The following is a 25,324-nucleotide window of genomic DNA, read 5'->3' as shown; positions in this document are numbered from 1 at the left end:
TCAAATTATGTCAAAAAATAAAAAAAAGGAGGTATGAGGTTTTGTCCCGACAACAGTGATCTCTCTCTCTCTCTCTCTCTCTCTCTCTCTCTCTGTCTACATTTTTTTTTAAGAATATGCACATTTTCTTTTTTTTCATGATATAGATTGTTGAGAGTGTGGTTTACACATATAAGAAATATCAATGTGATATTATGATTAATACCACCTTTTTTAGAGAAATAAAAATGTTCTCTATTATACATCCAATATAGTTATTCCTTTCAAAAACCTGTATATCCATGTTTTTTTTCTTTCCTTCACATACAGGGAGAGCTTTGACTGTATGGAGAGTGGCTTTAGGTCATTGTGCAGCAATTCATTATCATGTATTGGACTGCTGCATGAATTGATTGGCCTCTTTTGCAGGCACAGTGCCTACCGATACGCTGTGTACTAGCTTAGTGTCCGTGTGTTAGGGCTGCACGATTGTTCAGTAAACTACAGTGCAGTTGAATTGCGTTATAACTCATATATGCCTCATATGACATAAATGCTATCTATAATTGTTGGCACCTGTGTGAAAGATTAACAAATATGTCTTTGTTGTTTATCAGCTCTTGCACTGTGAATATTGCAGACATCTAACCTTTCAGTGATAAAGTAGTCAAAATAAATCATGTATGTTTGTAATAATAAGGATTTATTTTTTCCTTGGAATAATTTTACTTCTCCAAAAGGTTCGATTTTCAGTGTACAATCTTAAAAATAAAGGTGCCAAAAAGTGTTCCTTGGAGTGGTTCACTTTTGGTTCCCCAAAGAGCCTTTTAGTGAGCTGTGTCTGTAAGTCAGATGTGTGAATAAAATCTTTTTAAAAGTTTTCTTGAAATTAAGAATAATAATTGTGAGTTTGTGACCCTTTTGCTGAAGTAACATCCTCTGCTGTCCTGTATTAGATGCTGAAACATTGCTGTGAGTATTTGTATGCATTCAGCCACAAGAGCATTAGTGAGGTACTGATGTTGGATGATTAGTTCTGGATCACAACTCATCCTAAAGGTATTGGATGGAGCTCCATCAGTCCAGAGAACACAGTTCCACCACTCCACAGTACTGTGCTGTGGGGGGCTTTATACCCAGCTAGCCAGGGACAGGCAACATGACAATATTTATAATTACTGTGATAAATTATGTCACAATATGCTTTTCTTACCAACTGCATGTTTTATTACAAACAGTGCATAGTTAGTCCTGGTTAATTGGATTTAATGAAGCGCAGTATGTGATACACTGAACCAAATTTCTAATATTCATGGCTCCTGATGTATTTTTTTTATGTGGCTCCACTGGTGCTTTGTTATCTGTTCCAGCATATCAAATGAAATATCTTGATACTTATTGTGTATTGAGAAAATGTCTGAAAGTATTGTGATATTATGTTTTTGCCGTATCACCCACTGCTACTTTAGCCGACGCTTGGCATTGGGAATGTTGACCTTAGGCTCATGTGCAGGTGCTCCACGGTGTCCTGTTCTGTTGGTCACTGCTTTTCTATACAGATTAAACAAGCTGTGTGTGCACAATTAAAAGCCTTTGTTAGTAATGGGTGCACCTTAATCCCTTAAAAATGCCAGAACTATATACTAAGGCTTATTATTGAGTAACTGTAGGGACTTCAATGCAAACTAGCTAAGCTACTCTTAAGCTAAATATGTGTGTATTAAAACCTTGGGCCTGCCGGTGGGCTCTGGCCCTTTAAGCGTTTAAAGTAGCTGAAGTTACTATTTGAAAAGGGTGTCTGGATATTTTTGGGCATGTAGTATATACATACCATTGCTTTAGAGTTCTTGCTCATGTTGGCTGTCTGTCTTAATTGTGAAAACATTTTAAATTATAGCAATACGGAAAACAAAACGTATGCAAATTGGAATTTTACGATGTGAATTTTTCTTTAATTAAGGCGTGTATCTGTGTCTGTGTGTTTCCCCCAAATTTACCTTCATCTTCACTCTGACAGTAAGCAACTGTGTTCTGAATGGACATGTGACAGTATAAAAATATCATTTATAATTACCTAACCTTTTTTTACAGTTTAAAATAGTATCACAATATTTCTTTAAGAAAACTACACTACATATAGTGTATATATGTTCATACTTAAAGTGTTCTGATTTTTTAAAAGTTATAATGTGCTGGCTGTTATACATTTTGGAGTTTCTACCTTTAAGAAGCTTCTCTGATGACTCTTTGTATAATTGCACAGCAGTCTTTATTCATTTGTGGAGTGTTTTTTGACAGCCTTAAAGGGCGTCATGTCCTAGATTTTGTTGGTGTTCAGACCAGATGGTAGACCCTGGGTATGTTGAATAGCACATTGAATGTAAAAGAATAGCACAGTGACTGTCACCATGAGCTGTGAAGGTGCTCAGACCAATATCTCACTAAAACAGCTGTACAAACATCACGTAAAGCATGAGCTCATAAAGTGGCAATGTAGTGTGAGCTTGTGAAACCCGAAACACTGCTGAAATCTCTAGCGAAACTGCTGCTAGTTTTACTGAAATGCAGTGACAATATTAGACGTGTCCATTATAACAATATTGTGTGTGTTAAATATTGTGGTGCACAGGGCCAGTTTCAGATCCTCTGGTGACCCTGGGCATCAGACTTATGGTGACCCGTCCCCATGAAGTCTGCAAATATAAAACTCTTTATACACACTACCAAAGCATTGTTAATAACATACAGTAAGACAAAATATGAGATTAAAATATGCAAGAATTCCTGATCAAAGTTACATTTCGTTGAAAATAAGTTAGCACACTATCTATAGAGAACACACGTCTGTACATTTTAATGTACAATTACTCTTTATTTGCTGAATTTAACATATTGTTAAAAATCTGTAACGATTAAACATACGAAGAAATAAAATATTGTACCAAGAAATAAAATATTTAAAAATATTTAGTGTGTAGTAAGTAGCCTAGTGCTCTTAATACATTTTTACCCATCATTTATAGGGCTCCTATTGTGGAAAACCAAATTTTCCTTTCTTTTATTGAAATAAAAGTCTTTGATGTTGTATGTAAACATTGTTAAAGTTTCAAAATCTTTCAAAATTGAGTGATGTCTCAAAATCTAATGCATTTAAATGTATATGCCTATACAGCCTATAGCAGTTTAGCCCTGCAAGGTTTTCTTCTGACAACAGCGATATGTATATATATTGAAAGCACAGTATCAAGAACACTATAAGTGTAATACTGTATTAGTGTATTAAATGCATTTAAAAATAAAATACAAGAAAACAGTCAATAAATGACGACAAATTATAAATTATATAAACAAATACAAAACAAACAAACAAACAAAAAAAACAACTCTGCTGGAGGCGTGTCCTGTTCATTCATCATGAAATATCTAAAATGAACCAATGTTAGCTGCTTAGCTAAGGACTTTATTAATTATAATTTTATTTTGAGCAACCTCTGGTGCCCCCTGCCATTAAGTCATTTTCCTTGTTGTTCACTTTCCTCTGCTGGGAAGTCACCCAGGTTGTCCATATCCATCTCGTGATTTACGTTTGTATACGTTTGTAAAAGTTTAAACATCCCCAGTCTAATGACGTCTTTTATTTATTTTCTAAGTGAAAATAAGTTAACACATCCTCTACAGAGAACTTCAGTATGACAGTTTCCTGTACATTTTAGTGCACAATTACTGTTTATTTGCTTTGTTTATTTTACATATTGGAAAAAAACATAAAATATATGTGCTATAGCTTTTGCACAGGCCATATTTTCTGTTCTCGATGTGTTAAAATCACTTATATGTGTTTCACTTAGGAAATCAACAAAACATGTCATTAAAGCAGAGGCACCCATTATTATTATTATTGTTATTGAACATTGGCACATGTCTAGTTCTGAAAGCCATTCCCTGATGAGTGTGCACCAGCCTTAGTTCAGTTGTAAGCGGAATAAAAGTCAGTTATTTGATGTGTGTCCTCTGACAGCAAAGGAGCACAGATCAATGGCTGAATCACTGAGGCGAGCTGACCAGGCGAGCGGATGCTGTAATAGAGTGAGAGGTAGAGTGCGCGTGTGAGTGTGCTGGTGCAAAGTGTTCGGTGGTTTAAACTCTCCTCTAAATCTGATCTGAATGGAGGAGCTGTGGCTCAAGGGGCTGATCCAGGATCAGTCAGCAGGGATTAAGAGTGAGATATGGAGATAGGGAGTCACACACACACTTATCCACCACACACGTACCCATACTCAGTACACTCATAACTCAGATGTTCAGGGATTAGTTCTGTTTTTCACATGAACAACAAGTACTACCTATTTCCCTATTAGCTGCTACTTAATATTTTAATATGGAGCTTATGGCATTCCTTGCATTGTTTTCCATCAGGGAAAAACTGGATATGCGCTTTTACACTGAATTGTGCATGTGTCACTTTTCTCTCTCTCTCCTCTCTCTATTTCTCTTTTTCTCTTTTTTTCTCCTTCTCTCCACTCTCTCTCTCTCTCTCATTCTCTCTCTTTTTCTTTCTCTCTCTCTACTCTCTCGCCATCTCTCTGTCTCTCTCTTCTTTGTTTCTCTCCTCTCTCTCTGTCTCTTTCCTCTCTCTCTGATCTTTTTGCCCTTCATTGTTGGCACAAGCTGGGTATACAGCAGCTTCTATCCACTCTACAGGGACATGTGTGTCTGTGGCACCACATGAGCTTGTGAGTGTGTGTGTATGTGTGTGTGCGGGCTGTAAATAGCCTGCTGATGATCTGTGTGTATTGGTTTGCATATGACATAAGACCAACGCAGTAAACATTAAACTGAGACTGGGGGCATTATGTACACTTAAAAAAAAAAAGAAAACGTTTTACAAAACACTCAAAATAACAAATCATTTTAATTTAATCAACATGCAGTTAGTGCGAAGGAATGTTTGTCATTGATTTTTTTCTTAAATGTCTAGCACAAAAAACAAAAAACAAAACAAAAAAAAACAACAGCACAACAGCACGAGTGAGAAAAATAAGTAAAATGGGCTTTGCATCTGCAGGTGGTGTTGTAGACTATCCTTGGTGTGACCATGGCTCAAAAACAACATTATCTATCATTTAGTTTCAAACAAGGCCCAGGCTGAACCAACAGACGGTTTGTTGCGTGCAAAATTAACCTACAAATTCAAAATTAAGCACAGTTCAGTGTTTTTTCTATTTATTGGAAAAAAAATACAGAACTGGTGAGGTGGATGCTCTTGGATTGAGTCATCATTGTTTGCAGCAGCTTTTCATATAACGTAGCAGCAGGAGAAGGATCCAGTGAGTGTGTTCATGCTGTCAAGATAAGATGGGCAGTCAAAATGTGGCGTGAAGGCCGTTTCCTGCGATAATGATATCATATAATGTTATCAGAGAGAAAATAGTGATTTCACTTCAATCCTGTAACAAATCTCGCCTGAAATACCACTTAGTTAGACTGTTGTTAGCTGTGTAGTAGAGTGTTTGAGGAGTTTGAGCTCAAACTCCCATATTTTTATGGGGATTCATTCTTTCTTCAAACTAGCACCTAATGTGTTTTTTTTTGTCAGATTAAGTAATTTTCTGTGGCACAGTAGTACATGCCTCCGTTTCATCAATTTGACAGAATTCACAATTGCGTTCTTTCTGTGTCTTCATCTGTCAGTGTTCTCTCACTACGTTACCCAGAATGCACTGCACAAATACATTGTACAACCACTGGGAACACCCACAGCGGTAAAGAAATTCTGACTGCTAGTCCAGCCACTGATGTAGAGGCTAATAAATACAGACATGTTATTTGTCTTCCTAATGTTAGGTGTCTGACTTTGTTCTGCATTAGCTAAAAAAAGATAAACGTTCCAAACAGCCCACCTTCAGATATTCACACCACCTTCCACCTGTAAGATGCATCATCAGAAGAAGGTTTTTCTCTTTTCTTGTTGTCCAGAGTGTCCCTTTAATTAAAAATAGCTAATGTTAAAGCTTTGTAGTTTGATGTTTGTATATATATATACATACATATATATATATATATATATATATATATATATACATATATATATATTACTGCAGTGCTGAGAATGATCCACCACCCAAATAGTACTTGCTCTGTGAGGGTCCTGACCACTGAAGAACAGGGTAAAAGGGGGCTAACAAAGTATGCAGAGAAACAGATGGACTACAGTCTGTAATTGTAGATATATAGTAAGTGGAGCTGATAAAATGGACAATGAGCATAGAAACAAGGAGGTGGTCGTAATGTTATGCCTGAGAACAGTTAAAAGAGTACTTGACAGAGTAATATATGTTGGTGTTGGTATCAGCTCATACTCAAGGTTTCAATATCAGTACTGGTTAGGGGTGTGCACTGGTACTCAAGTACTCTGTTAACTGTTCTAAATGCCAGTTTTTAATACTGAAATCACTTTCTGGGGATTAGTTATGCTTCATGAGGGGAAGGCAGTGAAAATATACAGGCTAACATTTCACTGAAACATGGCGGTTTGCTCATGTTTAAGTATGTTATGTTATACTTTGCTACTCCATGAGTGCCTGAACGTGAGCATGTTGCCAAAGACATCTTGTTAAGGAGGTGACTGAGAAGACAGAGCCAAATTATTGCGCCATGTTTTGTTATGATTGTTGTTTTGAAGGCATATTTTCATCGTCAAAGAAAACAAGTTTCTCCAAATTGGTAATTTTACAGGAGAAGGCAAAAATGTTTTACTTACTAATGCAAGGTAAAATAAAGAGATTTTATTATGAACAACTGCGATTGATCCAGTCATCGTGAAATTTTCACACAACATAAAGGGCAGCTGCTGATATTATAGAAAAATAGAAATAGACAAAAATGGAGAACATTTATGTTTTAAAATAATGGAACTGGGTGCACTGTGGCCCCTGGTTGTTTTTGACACTATTCAGTGATGTTTGCGCATGACATTGCGCAGCCTCTTCACATCAGTGGACAGCAAGTATGTTTTCCCAACACTAACAAAAAGATTCAAAAAATCTTGTATTGAATTGAACTAAATCAAACTGAACTGACAGACTAATTGCCATCTGCCATCTGACCGTGTTTGGGAAAAGCAGCAGAGACCAGGCCTCTGTCTGTTGGACTTTTAGTGATGTTAAACGTGCGGTTTCCTGTTTTCTCCGCCTGTCCTCACTGAACCTCTCTACTTCCTGTAGAGACAGAAATGTTGTGTGCACTAGGCGGGCTCCAAGAAGCAGAAGTATCAAGACGTGGTCAGATTTTTTAAGATGATACTATTATCTCTGGTGTATCTTTGGTTAGGTCAGTGCAGAAAGGCCACACATAGAAACACAGACAGGCCTACACACATAAGCTCACTGGCCTTTACGCTTGTTCACAGTAGCCATAAATACCTGTTATGACCTGTTATGGAGGAGGCCGCTCAGTTGATTTCGTATTTTTATGCGTTGTTTTTTCTTCGATAATGATGGGATATATTTTCATGATGCGAAATTGGAATTGGATTTTCATCTTTATAGCTTGGCAAGCAAGCTAATATTTATGTGTTTTTACTGTGTTTAATTACTGTTTTTGTTTTATTGTGGCTGCATGTGATTTTTCTGATATAAAGAATGCTGCAGGTGTACTGTCCATTTTATCTCAGCTCGGCCGTCTTTGCAGAGAGGAGTGAATTATTTTCGCAGCAGGGGGTTCTCACTCATCCCCTTTCACAACGCATTGCTCACTAGCAGCTCAACACAGAGTCACAATATTCCACATGCAGACAGCCAGCAGTGTCCCAGTTACGAAAAATATTTTATTTGATTATATTAATTAAACATATCCAAGTTGATCTCTATTCCACCAGCAGAATGGACACCAGGGTGCCTACAGAAAGAGGTTAAAAGAGGCTAATCCAAGTACAAATGCTACCTCAGTGGAGTAGACATCTGCCAAAAATCCGTTGCGTCTGTGTGTTGTGTGTGTGTGTGTACGTGTGCGTGTGTGTGCACGTGTCTGTGTGTGTGTGTCGGTGAGTGTAATGGGACTGCACGTGTGCTCCATATGCTGATAGGGAGGGTTTTAACTTAAACCAAACCAAGCTTCGCTCAACCACACCGCTCTGCAGTGAGGATTTTCAAAGCTCCCCCACCCAAGCTCCATACACACACACTCTCAAAGGCAAACAGATACACACACGCAGGCCTGTGGTTTTTATTTACTCTTGCTATACCAAGCTGCTCTGACATCAGCCTCCCTGCTCAGTTGTCAATAATATAAAGCCATGTTGGTTACAGAGCAGTTTATGATTGTAATATGTTTCTAATATTCTAGACTGGCACCATTTAGATTTCAAATCAATTGTAGGGAGCTGTTAAAAAAAGTAAGAAATATATTTGGGTGTTTACGCAGATTATTCATATGATTTATATTCATATCAGATGTTCATATCATTTAGGAGATCAGTCAGATCTCGTTAGGATACAGCAAACGTTTTATGGATTACATAAACCTTTTGCTGTATTATAAAAAGATCTGACTCTAATTTGTCAGATTTAAAGTTTTTTTGGGCAATTTTAACACCAATTCTCACCACTGCACTGCACCCACATCTATTTCTCATTACAAATATCATTTTTTCACTTTTTTCATTAGAAAATGTGTTTGTTTACTTTAGTTGTTTACTTTAGTTTTTCCCTTGTACAGTGTATGGAAGTGCACCAAAACAACAAAATGTTTCGTGGCACAAGTGGAAAGAAAACACTATCAGCTGTTAGTGTGTGGGGGTAGTGAGATAGAATTGCAAAATACTATACTTTAAAAATTTGATTTAGTCCAACAACTGTATACAGATTTGAAAAGAAAAGTTAAAAGTAATTATGATTAATCTTCAGATCTTAGCCTTAACAGTGTTGTGGTAATGAGAATTTGTTCACTTAAATTGGAAAATGTTAATAAAAATCAGTTTAATATCAATTTATATCAATTTATTCAGCTTCATGTTTAATTATTCAAGCTGGCATTATTGTTCGTATATCCAAAAAAAAACATTATTGTTTGTATATGCACAAAAAAAAGTAGCACCTCTGCTCTGCACCATTACTTTGTGTGGATTTAAATCTACTGACTGTTGCTGCAGTCTTACTTTGGCAATTGCCCAAAAAATATTTGTTAAAAAAAAAATAAAAGCAAAATGAACATTGGCACTTTTTACTCCTGTAATGAAAATCATATTATCATATTTTGGGACAAAACCTCAATATTTATTGCATTATGAAGTTTGTGTATTGTTACACCCCTCCAGACTATGTCTCATTGGAGATAAGAGAAACTTTGGCACTTTATATGTTCCACTGTTTTTGAAAAACCTTGTTGAATGTCATCTGTTATGAAGTCCTATTCTATTCTCTCTCTCCCTTTTATATATTCGTGCTCAAATATCCATCTCTCTGTCTCTCTTTCTTTCTCTGTCTCGCTCTCTCAGAATAGTGATAGACTGACACACTGTCAAATGTGACATTTTGAGACTGTTGGCGTCTGTTGATGTTGGTGCAAATATGCCTGATTTAAGAGAGGAGAAAAAAACAAACTTTCGTGTGAGGTTTGGTGTGCCTTCACTAGATGGTATGTGACATTTAGTCGGTAGATTCAGCTTTCCATTAGATCAGTGTGTCTGGTGCCGTTACCTTTCTAAAAGACGTGCTACCGCAGTGTAATTAATTAAATCTAAAGTAGCAAATACATCAGTGTTTGAGGACTCCGCTTTCAAATTTTGCTGGATGGTATTTGAAAAAGTGGTTGACTGATAATGTAACAAAGGCAGATGTTAAGGTAGAAGTACTCACCCTTACCCATCTGTCATTATTGGGGTAACACTTCATGGTATTGGGTTACTGAAACACTTCAAATGTCCCAAAACAATGTGATATGGTCCAGATTTTTAATGCAGTTTTTGTCATTTTTGATATAGATTTGATATAGATCTGTTATAGATCTCTGACATTGCTCTCAGTCATTCAGTCAGTCAGTCAGTTAGGGCCATTGACTCTTCTAGGTAACCCTGCTGAACAGTCCATCAAAAAAACAAACAAACAGTACTGAAGTGTTAAAGTAAAAGTCCTGAAGTGTAAGAGCAGCCTTCATAATTCCTGAACCTGCAGTAAAAAGTAGCAACTGTAGTATTATAGTAACTGTTCTTCTTTTTTTTTAGCTTTTGAAATTGTAGCACACTTGAATACTACATAAAAATGTATTGAGTTTTGTTACAAAAGGGGCTGTATGTTCTTTTAAATAGGAAGTACAAAGTGTAGCACTTATGTAATGTTACCACATAGGTCTACCTGTTTGTCTTCCTCTCTCTGTTTTGGTACCTCTCACTTTCTCCACAGCATCTGTTACTAAAGTTCTTCGCAGACAGCACTCAAAAAGAAAGAGAAAACATGATGTCATCCAGCCTGACCTTTATAAAATGCGTTATATTATGAGCATTTTGTGGATAGGCTATGACTGTCACGATTAACTGTCATGTAGATAACTGCAACTAACAACTTACTTGTCTTTCTTTGTTCGTTCTATGCGACTATAGAAGTATATACCTAAAGTGGCTGAAGTGGCTGATTAGCTATCTATCTTACGTTCTAGTTGTGGATATTTAGAAGTTTTCGACTGATAACAGACACAGCACGCGCTCAAATGAACAAATATCATTCACTGCTGCTCTCTAAGTGCACCAAAGCGAAAGGTACTCTGGCTGTTTTTGTATGAACCACACGGCTGAAGTGTTTAATGCCCCTAAAAGTTCAATTAAATTAGCGTAAAATTATTGTATGAAATGGTTACAGATATGCTGCCTGATGTCTGAGGTATTGTTTACATTGTTGAAACAAGGTTTTTACCTAAATCATATTTTAAAAATCCATTTGTGGCAGAGACATATATGAAGGGTGTTGTAAGGCAAAAAAAATTTTTTTTTCTTTAGATTTGAGAGATATTAACATTCCTTATAAAACCTCAGCTGGCATGTGTAGATTCACTATTTGTTTTGGGTAGTAAATAAAATGGCTATATTTTACATTGTGACCCCTGGATCCTGTCACCACCATTGTAAAGAAATCTGAGTCAATAAGTTTCTCTACAATTAACCACTTTATCCCAAACCACTCTGACTGAGATTGTTTACATCTCAACCAATGAATTATACAGAAATCTGAAAAAAATATATGGAACTCCCATTTAAGAGTAGTGATAGATGACCTGAAGATTGTGAAGTAGCATCATTAGCATGTGTGATAGATTGGACTGTTGCACACAGAATAATTGTCCAGTATGTGTGTTTGTGCGTGCCTGTGAATTCACTGGCATGTGCTAACATCTCTTTCTACTCTGTGTTTCAGAGCATGGCACAGTGGGCGGTGCCCCATCTCCAGCCCCAACCCTGTAGTGCCAGCTACTGCTGTGGCAACACCCCCTCCACCTGCTGCCATTGAGAGTCATGCTGTCGGGCAGCTGGCGGCGGAACACGGCAGGGCCTACCTGCAGCCTCCCAATAGGCAGGGGGTCAGTCTCGGGCGGCACGGTGGTCCTGGAGGCTCAGTATGACTATTCGTACCGTGGGGCGGATGGGCGGGTGGTCTCCATACAGGAGGGCGAACGCTTTCTCCTGCTGAGGAAAACCAACGCTGACTGGTGGCAGGCACGGCGGCTCGGAGTGAGCATGAAGAGCAAGCCGCTGTACGTTCCCGCCACGTACGTCATCGAGCTGCCAATCTCCACGCTACATACGCCACAGCCCAGCAGCCAGTCAACAGCCTCTCCTCGCAGGCTGGTGGCACGAGGGTCGTACACACCATGCTCACAGACACAGTGCTCAGGTATAGTGCATGTGTGTATGTGTAATGAGTGTGTTCTGTGAGTGATAACACCAAGTGTGTTAGTTTGTTAGTGTGTTAGTCTACTTACTACTTTACAAAGCAGGATTACTTAATTAACTGGATAACTGAAGCCCAAAGTGAGGACTGTCAGTAATGGAAAAGGCAGTGGGGAATGATGACGGTTAGTTAGGCCTTCAGTTTAGCGCTTCTATAAGATTCTAATACTATGTTACCACTAAGCTAACAGTGATTCACACTATCATTTATTCATCAAGTAGGTCTGCACCATGTAAATATGTTTTTACTACATTTGACAGCCTCGCATACCTATGATGTTTACTATAGTGTCTTGCCGACTGACTGTTGGACTCCAAGGCTCACATTTGAATGTAGTTGGCAAGCTAATAGTGTTTGCTCATTAATATTGCTAATCATTTCTGTCAATTCAGTGTTAAATTGGTGTTAGGCAGGAAGGCTGGGGATTTCAGTAGAGAAGCATTTCCAAATCTGATTGGACGGCAGTGAACACTTGGCAGTAAAGTGTTGCACAGAGGTCTCTTCAAAACAGTAGATAACTGCAGGCAGCTGCTACAAGCATATTGTTAAAAAGGACAAGACGTGTTTTGATGTCAGTTGGGTGGCATCATTATTTGGAATAGTTTAGGGGTTTAGTGTGACTTTCATCTTTGTCAGAAAAGAATCAGACGATATTTTGATCCTTCTATTTTGATGCCAAAACAGACAAACAAGAAACACTTGAAACAAAGTACAGTAATTGACTTTATTAAGCCCTTAAGACAGAAAGAGATTCGTTTTTATTAGTTTTAATTAGTATTAATTACAATCTCATGATGTCAGTGCTGAGAACTCAGTATAATACCACACAAGCTCAACAATATTACCTTCCCACACTGTTGACACCCCTAGTAAAAATAGGGCCCCCCACCTCTGAAATCCCAGTTTATCCCCTGCTAGGGGGACAGATTGTAATGAGTTAAAAGGGACTAAGACAAATCTTTGAATCTATCATGAATGAGATGTTAGGTACCATTCTTGAGACACCCTACTTTGTGAAAACCCTTGTGGCTCAAAAATACATAATAGTAGTATTGGCCTTCCTTTTGGTATTGTAGATTAAACTGTGTGTTGGTCTTTGTCTACATTACTGTTATATTATTCTGAGAAATATCTTGTCATCAGTGACTTATAAGTGTTTCCTAAGTAATTTGTAATCACTGATGTGTAATGCTGATTTTGCAGGGGAACTTTCATGAACTCTCAATGTCTTTGCCTGCCGTCTGTACTCTGTCCTGGTATCTTAATGCCTTTATTGATGCCAAAAAATGTTTTTGTGTTTGCCTGACTGAATACAGACTAAAAATAAAGAAATCTTTTCTTTTTTGAGGACAAGAATGTTTATTTTAATCAATCAACCAAGCTCTACATAAAACTCCATGACCCTCATTTATAATGTAGCCAAGCATATTACAAAACAACAAGCAATTGAAAAGAGCGAATATAAATTTGTTAGTGAAAGTACAGCAAAGAAAATAAATAAGACCAAAAATTAGTATAATAAGATAAGACAAATAAGATTAACTTTTATTATAATAATTTCTATTCCAGTCCCGTTGCTTTCACTGAAACAAGTTCAGATACCTGCCTTAGAACTAAGTCCAACACATGAATATGCAAAGAATGGAAAATTGTGAGCTCACAGAGTGAATTGTTTTGGCTCAGCCATATATTTTTGGTGATTGAAATCAATTACAATTCACTCCACTTTTTTGTTTTGTCTGTTAACCCCTTAAATGGTCACTACTTCTCTACCTACAAACACAAAGGTGGTTCAACATACTGTTCTTATCACCAGCGATAATTGCAACCTCTAAAAGTTAATGGTCTCGACAACTGAGATGCATTACTGAAGTCTGTTCCAACTCGTTTTCTCTCCTCTTTCCCCTGGCAGGGCCCTCTAAAGCATTCTGTCGTTCAATGGAAGACCTGAACAGCAACAGTGCCTTCACAAATGCGCGTGTAGGACGAAGCTCAGCAGGAGGTCATTTCCCCACGCTACCCCTCTCCTCCTCCTCCACCGCACCAAGTCACCTCACGATCCCCGGCGGGCCGCTGGGTTCAGGTGGCCTGATTCCACGCAGCCAGAGCTCCAACAACCTACCCCAGAACCCGTATGAGGAAGCCCGTGGCAGCAGGCCAGGCCCAACTAGCCCTACCAAGTCCTACAGCCAGTGGGACGTGGCAGCCAGTGCCCGACGGCACACTGACGGACACATCCAGGTAACAGACATACACTACACATACATATTGGACACATACATACAGTTCATATATTTTTCAAAAGTCTTAGGCCACACAAGAAGTTTGCTTAAAACTATTTTTGAGACTGGCAATATAACCTTAAAAATCTGAGTAGTTATATAGTAAAATGTTTCAGCACTTGGAATTAGAGCTTTCTGTGTGCTCTTATGTTTTCTATCAGTACATAAAAGAAGCTCCATGCTGCCTTTTTTGTTCAGAAAGCATTTCAGATCAGGAGCTTGTTATTGATTTATTTCATGGCAGTGATAATAAAATGTGATTTGAAGTGCAAAGCACCTTCTATGACCAATAGTATCTAGTCACCCCTTCTAAGTAGTGAATTCAGCTGCTTTAGGGTGAAAACAGTTTGTACAATCCTCGTAGAAAAGCATTACCAATAGAATGGAACACTCTGGAGCAGCTGCACACCAGTGAAGCAGTGAAGCAGCTCTATCCATTACCTTTGAGTTGGAGTGACATTTGTGATCCAGAACTAATCAACCAACATCAGTACCTGACTTCACAAATCTTCACAGCAGTGTTCCAACATCTAATGCACAGCATTCCTGGAAGAGTAGTCTTGCAGAAATAGTAGTTTGTGACAGAAATACCCTTTTTTGTGTCTGAGTTAAAAGCTTAAATGAGTGGTTCACTAAAAAAAGTTACATAATTTTCCCATCACCCCAAATGTAATTAGTCAGCAAAGACAAATTTGATGTCTGTCTGTTTGTATAGCACATGAGCTGGTGTAGCTAACAAGCTATAGTATTCTATGCAACCCAAAATCTATTTGGGTGACGGACCCCTAGCATATTACCCTCATAGCTCATAAGATGAACTTTGTCTTCTTCAAATATCAAACATGTTTTGGCAGACCAACTGTGTCTGGGGTAGTGGAAAAATTATGTTAATTAGTTTTTAACATAAACCACTTCATATTAATACAGTAAAAATAACAAGATTTGTTTTGTTCAGAAAGTAATTGATTTATTCAGTTCACAAGCACACCAGCTGACGCCCTGACATACATAAAACCACAATGTATTGGATTGATGCTTATTTGTATTCATTCTGATGTTAGCAAATAAATGCTTACTGTGCAGAAAAATAGCTTTAAATATGATTTTCTCAGGTGACTTAAGGCGTTTGCTCAGTTTGTATGTGTACACTCATACAAACATTGATGAAAATAATAGATCACTGCCGCAGGACTGCGCTGTAATTATCGGGTTGATATTGACTCATCTCATTGAGCCATCCACGCTCACTCAATCTCTTTCCTTTTCTTCATCCTTCCGTTTCTCTCTCTCTTCCTCTCATTCTAGCTCGTGCACTCATGTCTCTAAGCTGAGTAATCAGGGATTACAGCTACATTCAGGTCACAAGCTCCTCATTTCCCACCACAGTTTACATAACACACACACACACACATACTCAAAAGCTCTTCATCCTCACCAAGCAATCTCCATAACGTTCACACACACACACACACACACACACACACACACTCACACACACAGAGGTTAGGATGGCATGGGGTCGTACATAGGTCCTGTACATATTATATATATGTAAGTACCTACATAAATAACATGTCCCTATGTATTACATATATGTGTAAGTAATTAATGTGACCCATATGTATTATAAACATCGTTAACTGACAAAGTTAAAATCAAAGCCGTAACCAATAGAATAAGTAATATTAATATGACCTACTGTTGGCCAAAAACCTTGTATCTGCATGTTTGTTTCATTTTTTTGGCATAATTTGAAAAATCCAGTTAGCCTTTGCCTTGTGTGAAAACTTCATGAAGAATTGAAATGACAAAATTCCAGATAAATATAAAAGTAATAAATGAAAATAAAAATAAATAAAAAAGTAAAACAAATAAACCCCAAATATTAAATGAAATGTGCTTAAAAATCAGGTTTTCTGAGTCGCATCCTTAGGCATTACAGATTTGTTGGGCATTCAACGTTCTCTCCTCGATTTCTCATTGAATAAAGTCCAAAAATAATCAAACCTACACTTTCTCGTTCCTGAAGGACAGAGAGCAAACTATGTCTTTAAATATCGCTGAACATAGTATTTCAGAAATGCATATTAGCGACACTTTAGTCATTAAGAGACTGTCTGAACACTATATAACATATTTTCCATGTGTTTAGCTAAAGGAAGGCAAAATCACGTCAAAGTACTAGTAGTAAAGAGAGTGTGTTCCTTTTAGCCTGTTACAGGTTCCAGCCACTCTGTTTATGTGATTTAATGTGATTTTGCCCTCTTTTAGCTAAACAGAAAGCCATCTACATTATGCACTTTGTAGACAGTCCCTTATTTGTGCAATTTAACATATTTGGGGAAAAAAGCATAAAATGTTTTTATCCCCGTCCTAAATCTAACCCTTATCTTAACTTCAATATGTATATGTAATTTTTTTCTGTTTAAATGGATCTTTTGAAATAAGCACCTTACAAAATGAGGAACATTTTTAATTTTTTTGGCCTGTAGGTTAAGCCTTGTTTCTCTCTGCTTTTCTTACAAAATCAGGACCTTTTTGTCCTGGAAGTTTGTGAAAACTAGCACACACTCGGATACATAAGCATGTCAGCTGGAGCTTTGGTCACACCCTGAGCCCCTGATTTTTTTTATGCACCCTCTATTTTTAATGAACTCTTTATACAGACCCATAAATACTCCTTGCTAAAATCTTGAAGCAGTTGCAGTCAGACAGAAATAGCTCTGCTCTCTGAGCTGTTCCAGCACACGGCCTCAGACTTCCACTCTGCTGATGGACACACTGATGTGCCCACTGATATGCCAGTCTGTGCCAACTCTGGCTACAGAAGCAGGCAGCTTATACTGGCATTATCGGCCAGCAAACCAAACACACAAACATGCCCATATAGCTTAGAGTGACATCTCTTTTAAAATTCCTGGTGGGAATTGCTTTCATTTCTGTCTCAGAGAGGTGATCACTCAAAAACTGCGTTCATAACTGATGTACGTGAACAGTACATGAATGAGCTGTTGTCATAAATGACGTCAGTGTACAGGTCAAGACGATCGTTCTGTTAGTTGGAAGTGTTTATGTGTCTGTGTGTGTTTTGGACAGCGGAGGTAAAAGCACACACAAACACGTACTGACATACATTCCCACACACAAAGAACAGAGATGACAACAGTGGAAAAAATTCATTTAAACCACAACTGTTTCCCCTCTAGAACGGCATAGGAAGTGACATCGTCAGTAACGGATCTCCAGCCGATAACTATGCATACTGAAACTCACTATAAAAGCATGCTTTAAAAATGAAGTTTGGAGGTTTCTACAGTACATAAGAGCAGATTGTAAACTACAGTACTGTTAGAAAGTCAGAGCCCATCCTTTGTTTATTTAATTTCCACTCAAAGCAGCCATTAAGCGCATGGTATTCATTTTTAGGAGATATTTCAGAGGAGACTGTATATAAGATGTTCCACTTAGATAAGGAAGGGGGAGATAAAGGAATATAAGTAAAAAATAAAGGATTTTTGAAGGAGAAAATGGGACTCATAACAACCATGTAAGACCTGGTAGACCATCAAAACTGTCTCCATCAGTTAAACAGCACTTAAAGCTTTCATCTTTGAGAGAGAAGAGAAAATCAAGCTGCTTCAGATCTGAAAAAAACCACAGGTGTTTCTGGCTGTCCTTCCACTGTGAGAAGACGACTCAGCGCTATGGGTCTGAAAGGATGTGTAACTGTCAAGAAGGCCTTTCTGAGAAAAAAGGAAACAGACAAAAAGCCCTTACTCAGAAAAAGGAAATAAACAAAAAGATGAACATTTCTTCACTGTCCAAAAAAAGCCATCCATTTTTTTCTATTGATGTCTTTCTACATCATTTTAGCACAGCAGCTGCCCTTTACATTGTATAAAAATGTCATGATGAATGGACCAATAGAAATGCTCCAGAATTTCTTATATAATTGGAAGAAATGTAATAAACTGAATATAAAAATCATATAAAAATTCATATACTGACTGAAGAGGTGGGATCAAGCAGCTTTGCTTTATACAGTAAGGTCAGCAACATGGCTCCATGCACAGTACTCTCTGACCACTCCCTTGAACACTGACCTTCCCTTGAATAAGGCAGTTTTTCAGTGTTGCTTGAATGGTTACTGTGAAATTGACAGAATTTACATGATAGAACACCACACAGTACCAATAAGAGTCCTTTGGCAAGACTCCTGATGCTACCTACATCTCTAACATGATTAAATTGTGAGTCGCTCTGGGTAAGAGCATCTGCCAAATGCTACAAATGTAAATGTAATGTAAATGTACACAAAGTATCTAAAGCCTGCAAGGGCTGAAAAGAAAAACTGTTTTAGGTGAAGGCAGACCATGCTGTATGATTGTGGAAGCTCATATAAAACACGCCTGCTCTCTTGCTATCTTGTAAAACCACACAATTCACAAAAATGAACAGCACTTACACACAGGACAAATAAGAGAAGCCCTTTCAGTTCCTTAAATCACAGACGTGTTATTCATTTACTACTCTTAAAAGGAATTTCCACAGATTTTTCTAAAATTTCTAGTAAATCAGAGTAGTTTGATGAAATACTCCATTCCAGAGAAACTTACAGAGTTAGAATTGTTCACTGTGGTGGTGATAGGAACATCAAGAGGTTAATGCCTCTAAAAGCTCACAGAAAGTTATTACATGCCTGAGGCATTGTTTGACAGCTGTTTGTCTGACTGAATGTATTTTTTAAAATCAAAGAAAACTCTTTGTCACTATTTTATCATCAGCATTACATATAAAACTCATAAGGCACATGTAGGTTTACTGGTGGTTTTGGATAGTAAATAAATGGCTGTATTTATGTTGTAGACATTGTGATACCTGGTTCCTATCACCACCACTGTAAAGTATTGGGAGTCTGTAAGTTTCTCTACAGCGAACCATTTTACATAAAAAATGAAAGACTTTAACATTAATCAGTGACTGAATTACTCTGAAATTTTGAATAACGGGTGGAATTCCCCTTTGATATCTATTATTTCAATTTATTCAGTGACTACTATAAAACTAAGCTGTAAGTTATGTAGCTCTGGCTGTGAGGAATTGAGGTGTGGACCCACATATGGAACCTTGCAGTTTTATCAAATGTAACGTCTCCTGTTGCTCTTAACATCAGTCAGACAGCCATCTGCTGGTGAATTTGTAGCATTACACTTAGTGCAGGCAAGTTGTGGGTCATCGCCAGAGCTGAGTTATGCAATCCAATTTGGGCTGCATGCACTCACCTCGACCTACCTGGACCAGTCCTTTACCCATATACACCCAAATGCAGTGAAAACCAAGGGTGCCTGAAGGATTAAATCTGAGTTCATTTCAGTCAGTGCTTTTATCTCCAGTCTATCTTTAGTGCTTGAGGTGACATCAGCTCCTCTGTGAGGGTTTTTCTGTCTAAGTTGCATTATTCGTGAGTCAGATTTTTTCCTGTGTGCAGTTTTGAAAGCCTTTAATGGCTGTCTCTTTCTCTGTTTCTCCCCTCTGCCTTAAGCTGTCTCTGTCTGTCTGTCTGTCTGTCTCTCCCTGTACCTTCTGTTTCTGCCTGTCTGTGTCTTTAAAGTTTAACTAATTTCTACTTGCCAGTTGTGACTTTAAGCTGCTTTTAGGACCAATTATTCTTAGTCATACAAACTCACTGTGATGTTCATAGTCAAAACATACAGTACTGTGTTAGTTTAAGACCTAGTCAAAACTGCCGTTAAGTACAAAATATGAATTATAATTATTAACATAATTATGCAGAAAACTCAACAACTAAATATAATATCAAATCTTTCAGTGTTTCCTGTGTTCATGCTGCCTTTATTGCAGCTCTCATTCTTTTCACGGCCTTGCTTTCGGTTTTTCAAAGAAATCTGCAGGGATGTTTAAGTTCAGTCTTAGAAGTTAGTTGCATTTTCTGCTACTCATGATCCAAGTAATCCCAAACACATTCAGTGAGGTTGAGGTCTGGTTGAGCTTCTTTGATGGATTTTCTTTGTTCTGTATGTCCTTTTCTCAGTGAGGCTTCTTGACCGCTACACATCCTTTCAGACTCATAGTGTTAAGTTGTCTTCTCACAGTGGAAGGATGGACAGGAACACCTGTTTGATTTTTCAGATCTGAAGCAGCTTGATTTTCTCCCCTCTCTCAAAGATGAAAGCTTCAAGTGCTGTTTGTCTGATGGGGACAGGTTTGGTGGTCTACCAGGCCTCATTTGTGAGGAGTTCTGTTTTCTCTGTGTCTTTTAATTATTTTTGAGCTCCAGTTCTGGAAACCCCTGTTTCTTCACTTCTTATCCTTTAACTTTCTCCTTCCTTATGCGAGTGGGTTATCTTATATCGAATCTCCTCAGAAATATCTGCTGAAAAACTTGTTTGCTTGTTTGGACTGGAAAGTAAATAAATGAATGGTGGTCTCTGACTTTTTCACAGCACTCGACACACATAAACACTTTTAGGCTCACAAGCAGTGTAATTAAAGAATCAAAGCCTGAATGTAACTCTGACCATTAGTCTACCCCTATGTCTAACTTTAACCCTTAGTATAACCTCATCATAACCAAAATACTAAGCGTAAGCCTGATACTAAATCTAACTTCAGGAAAACCAAAGCCACAAATACATAATGCATGACAAACACATGACAATTTTACTTTTAACTTTTTTTTTGCTTACTTATAAACATATGTTAAAAAGACCAGCATATTGCTGACATATAGTATCTATGTTTGTTATATGTTCTCATATTTATTAAATCTGTGTAATACTAACACATGTGATTCACAGAACCTGTCATACTTCTTAAAAGAACAGTTTGGCTAAAAATCTAATTTACCAAATTTTCCCCTTCCAGCAAATGTGGTCAGTCGGCAAAGACATTTTGTTGCTGTAGAAACAAAACCTTGTATCTCCAAATTCGTAACTTTATAGAAGAAGGAAAACAATTTTAACTTGTGATGTAGAAATATTTCCTTCAAGTAATTTTAGACCATTTCTGCGGAGCCCCACTGGTGACATTCTGTATAAATAAAATAATAATGCGTGGCCACAACTTAGTAAGGCATGGGAACAAGATAATTAAATTGTGGCCATGACTTAGTAAGGTATGGGAATGAGATCATAATGCGTGGCCACAACATAGTAAGGCATGGGAACGAGATCCTAATGCATGGCCACGACTTAGTAAGGCATGATCTTGCTTACTGAGTTGTGGTCACAACTTAATTATCTCATTTCCATGCCTTACTAACACGTTGCCACGCATTAGGATCTCGTCTCCACACGTTAATAAGGTGTGGCCACGCATTATTTTTATTTATATGGGATGTCACCAGCAGGGCTCCGTACATTTCAGTTGGTCCATTTATCATTAAATGTTAACAAAATGCAAAGAGTAACTGGAGTTTTCAAATTATGCAAAAAGTGAAAAACAAAACAAAAATTGTGATACAAAGTTATTATGTGACAGTGACAATATTTATGCTTTGCTCAACCACACCAAATTTTCAACCTTTGACCAAAGGAAAAACCAAAGAAAATGCTCCCTTAACTAGTAATTCCTACTCAGAAAGTTGGGAAGGTATTATCAACCCTGAACCCCTGAGCAAACGACGTCATATTAATGTGGCTGTTCACACCATCAATATTATTAAAGTATCACCTCTCCTGCTTTTAGATGAGATTATAATAGAACTTACTTTAGATCAATCAATATACAGACACATTATTTGGTTAAATCTATAACACTGACCACAAAGTTTGGTGTTTTTGGAAGATTTTAAAGTCATCACTCATCACTGCACTGCTAGAACAAACAGCACAGTCAGCATATGTTGTGTTTTAACCTGTGCTCGATAGCCAGCTAAACTGGCACCAGACCAGCATAAAACAGTGTAAACCAGCTTAGAGCAGCATGAATTCATGTGGGTCTAAGGTGATTTCCTGCTGAGTGACAGTAGCTGGATAGCTTGTTGCTAATAATACTCGCTTTCATGGAGGTGTCATTGTTTTTTCCCTACTTTGTAGCTGAACATGTGGAGGTTGAAAATGATGTAATTCTGAACTCTGAACTTCCTACTTCCAACTTATGGCAAACGCAGCAATTGTGTCGAAAGTTTGCTTCCTTAGTTTTGCACTAGAGCTGCAACACTGATTGTAACTAACAATGAAACTGGTTTCTATTCCTTGTTAGCTACATTAGCCTAATTAGCCTCCACTGCAAAACGATGGAAGCGAACTTCAGACACCAAATGTCTTGGCTGACTACATTTAGAGTAGAATTGTAGTATCTCGTGATGTCAGAGTTTTGTCTGTGAGTGGGGAGCAACCACAAAGTCTGTTTGAGGCTAATTACATAAAATTATTTGAGAGCTATAAACTAAAGTTCTTCTCTCTCTCTTAACTTCGGCTTTCCTCTCAGGCCTACTCTTCCCAAAGTTCATTGCCGGGGCAGGGGCGCAGACAGTGGGCGGAGCCTCCTTGTCCACTCCCGGGTCAGAAGCCCTTACAGATACTGCAGCTGTGGGAACAGTACCAAGACCCCGCCACCGGCCGCTATTTCTATGTTAATACAGTTACCAGGGAGCGCTCATGGAAGCCACCACGTCGAGCTCGCCAGAGTGACCATGGCCAAAGCACGGTAACCAGTCAGGTGCTCACTTATGACCCTTAATTTGGTAACAACTGGACAAGCATATATAATAAGCACAGTACAACACACCAAACATCTGCCCTCAGAAGTCTAACCTTAGTTTAACACCAAGAAGTTGTTGCCAGCAATAAGAACAACATAATTTATGTTGACAAGTGGAAAATGATATCACAACTGCAGATTCTAAACTTTTAATTGCTATAACATTAATGTTTGCATGTAAAATGTTTGATATTGAATTATGATTTAATTTAAAATTTTGTAATATTGTTTTGTTTTGTGAAGTTAAGAATCATATTTTGTTTTTTGACATTGAAACAAACGGAAAAAAGTCAGAAGTGTATTCTCTAACCAGTTGATACCAAATTTAAACTGAATTTAAATGTAATGAATTGCAGTTGTATGCAAATGTTTAGGTAAGTACATATATACACAGCCTATACAGAGAACACACTTCTGAACATTTTGATGCACAGTTACTGTCAGTTTGATTTGATTATGAATTTATTATATCGGGGGAAAAATATGGCCTGTGCAAAAGTTACGGCACATTTTATATTTTGTATTTATTGTTTTGCAATATGTTAAACTAAGTAAATAACTAGAAATTTTCAGGTAAGGTTTGCAGAAAAGCATCAAAGGTATCAAAAGTATCATTAAGTGTGTTCTCTGTAGAGGAAGTATTAACTAATTTTCACTTAGAAAATTAGTAATACATGCAATTTGTTAGGTGTTACTGAAATAATTATGCTATTATAAATAATGTAATATAATTCAAATGGATATTAAAACAATGATAGCTAAGACTTCAAAGCAAAGCAAACAATGATAACTCTAGACTTGGTGGTGAGGCTGCAACATTTCATGTTACAGTTTCATCACAAATTATTTCACACAATAACTACTAGGCCATTTGACATCTCCAGCCTCTTTCTCCGTCTCATGTCTCCCACTTTCACTCTCTCTCTCTTTTTCAGGGTTCTGCAACACAGGTTGGGACTTTCCCCCGGGACACCAGCCACCTGTCACTTCCCCTACACAACTCAGGAAGCAAGTCATTGCACAGGGTAAAGCAGCTGTGCATATGAGGCTGTGTCTATATGTATCTGTGTGCCTGCCCTGTGTGTATACAATTAAAGTGGTAGTTAGGAGAAAAATCGAATTTCCAAACTTTTCCCCTTACTCTGTGCTTTGGACCCCTTCACCAAGCGGATAAAATCAAGTGCGTTGAAAGAGTTTTCAAAGAGAACGCAGTCAGAACTCATGTCTTCTGAGGATGTGAGTGAATTATGTACTATTATCATCATATCTTCCTCAGAATAATGTTGATTTTGGATTTGAGGCCTAAACATTGAGCTTGACCTTCTTTTTGAATCTGTACCTGTGATGTAAATACACTACATTACTTTACGGGGTGACTTGCATGTTTCCTCCTGACTCAGTAATGCTACTTTCAATTTTTAAACAATAAATGACATAGTGTAGCTTCAACAACTTAACACAGTTAACACAGAGGTAATTCTGTGAAGATTTAGGCATGCAGTTTGCATTATGCTAATTGGTGAGTTACAAGCTTCTGTTACATGTTCGCTACTTGTCAGTTTCTTGTGTGACCCTGCACGCAAGGTCATTGGCCCGATTGTCTTTGCATCTTACACTATCTTCAGAGGATATCCTGAAATACCACAAAGCATAAACTGCTACAGAAGTGTTAAGGCTGAAACATGGACGGTCTCCTTGAGTGTAGTCTTGCGAACGGTGATGCAGGTTAGGTTGTTCTGTTTATGGTAGTTGTAGTCCATCAGGTAATTCAAACACTAGAAAATAAATGCAGAGGTTTTTAACAAACAGTCTAGCAAAGTCTGGAATGCTCAGAAGTTGTTTAATTTGGTGGTGTAATGTCATGTGTCAACTGGCTGCTCAATGATGCCTAAAATGCTACGTGAATACTGATATTGCCCCCATGTGGGGAATCTGACTATTGTGGAGAAAATCAATTCTGTACCTTTTACATGCTGCTACTGTTTTTCACAGTTAAAAATGTCTAATTCTGCAATTTTTGTAGCACTGGCACTGCGAGCTCAAATTGTTTATGCACAGCCGTGCTACCATTCAAAAATTTGGTATCACATGTCATATTATTAGCCTTTTGTTATTTTACATACAATAGTAACTTATACAAACTATTCACCAAAAAGTATAGTTCAATATTTTAAGAACTATGTGAAAGATAGTAAAATGATAAATAATAAACTGTAATGCTGTAATCTATATATATTGTTCATTTGTTCAAATTGTCTATACTGAGAGTTGGTTTCCACTTTTGAAATAGGATGAATTCTGGATATTAGTTTTATTATAACATGATTTTTGGCATTATACAGCTCCCTCAGTCATAGAGTGTTGAAACCTGTGAAGCTGCACAGGACTCACATATTAGAACCA

The 25,324-nt window shown here is 37.6% G+C and overlaps 1 protein-coding gene across 3 annotated transcripts in view; it reads left to right on the top strand.

Moving 5' to 3' along the window:
• arhgap9 (Rho GTPase activating protein 9) overlaps positions 1-25,324 on the top strand; it is a 56,843-nt gene that overhangs the window by 7,302 nt on the left and 24,217 nt on the right. For 2 of the 3 annotated variants that reach the window (XM_036571179.1, XM_036571177.1), the window contains exons 2-5: positions 11,382-11,858; positions 13,828-14,156; positions 22,649-22,879; positions 23,857-23,946. In XM_036571179.1, coding sequence (XP_036427072.1) covers positions 11,480-11,858; positions 13,828-14,156; positions 22,649-22,879; positions 23,857-23,946 — 1,029 coding nt within the window. In that variant the 5' untranslated portion in view covers positions 11,382-11,479. The remainder of the gene's footprint in view (positions 1-11,381; positions 11,859-13,827; positions 14,157-22,648; positions 22,880-23,856; positions 23,947-25,324) is intronic. The other variant, XM_036571178.1, reaches the window with a different exon arrangement.

The sequence above is a fragment of the Colossoma macropomum genome, unplaced genomic scaffold, assembly GCF_904425465.1.
Source record: "Colossoma macropomum unplaced genomic scaffold, Colossoma_macropomum, whole genome shotgun sequence".
Taxonomy (NCBI): Eukaryota; Metazoa; Chordata; class Actinopteri; order Characiformes; family Serrasalmidae; genus Colossoma; species Colossoma macropomum.
The sequence above is the reverse complement of the archived record's forward strand: the minus strand, read 5'-3'. Positions and strand labels throughout refer to the sequence as shown.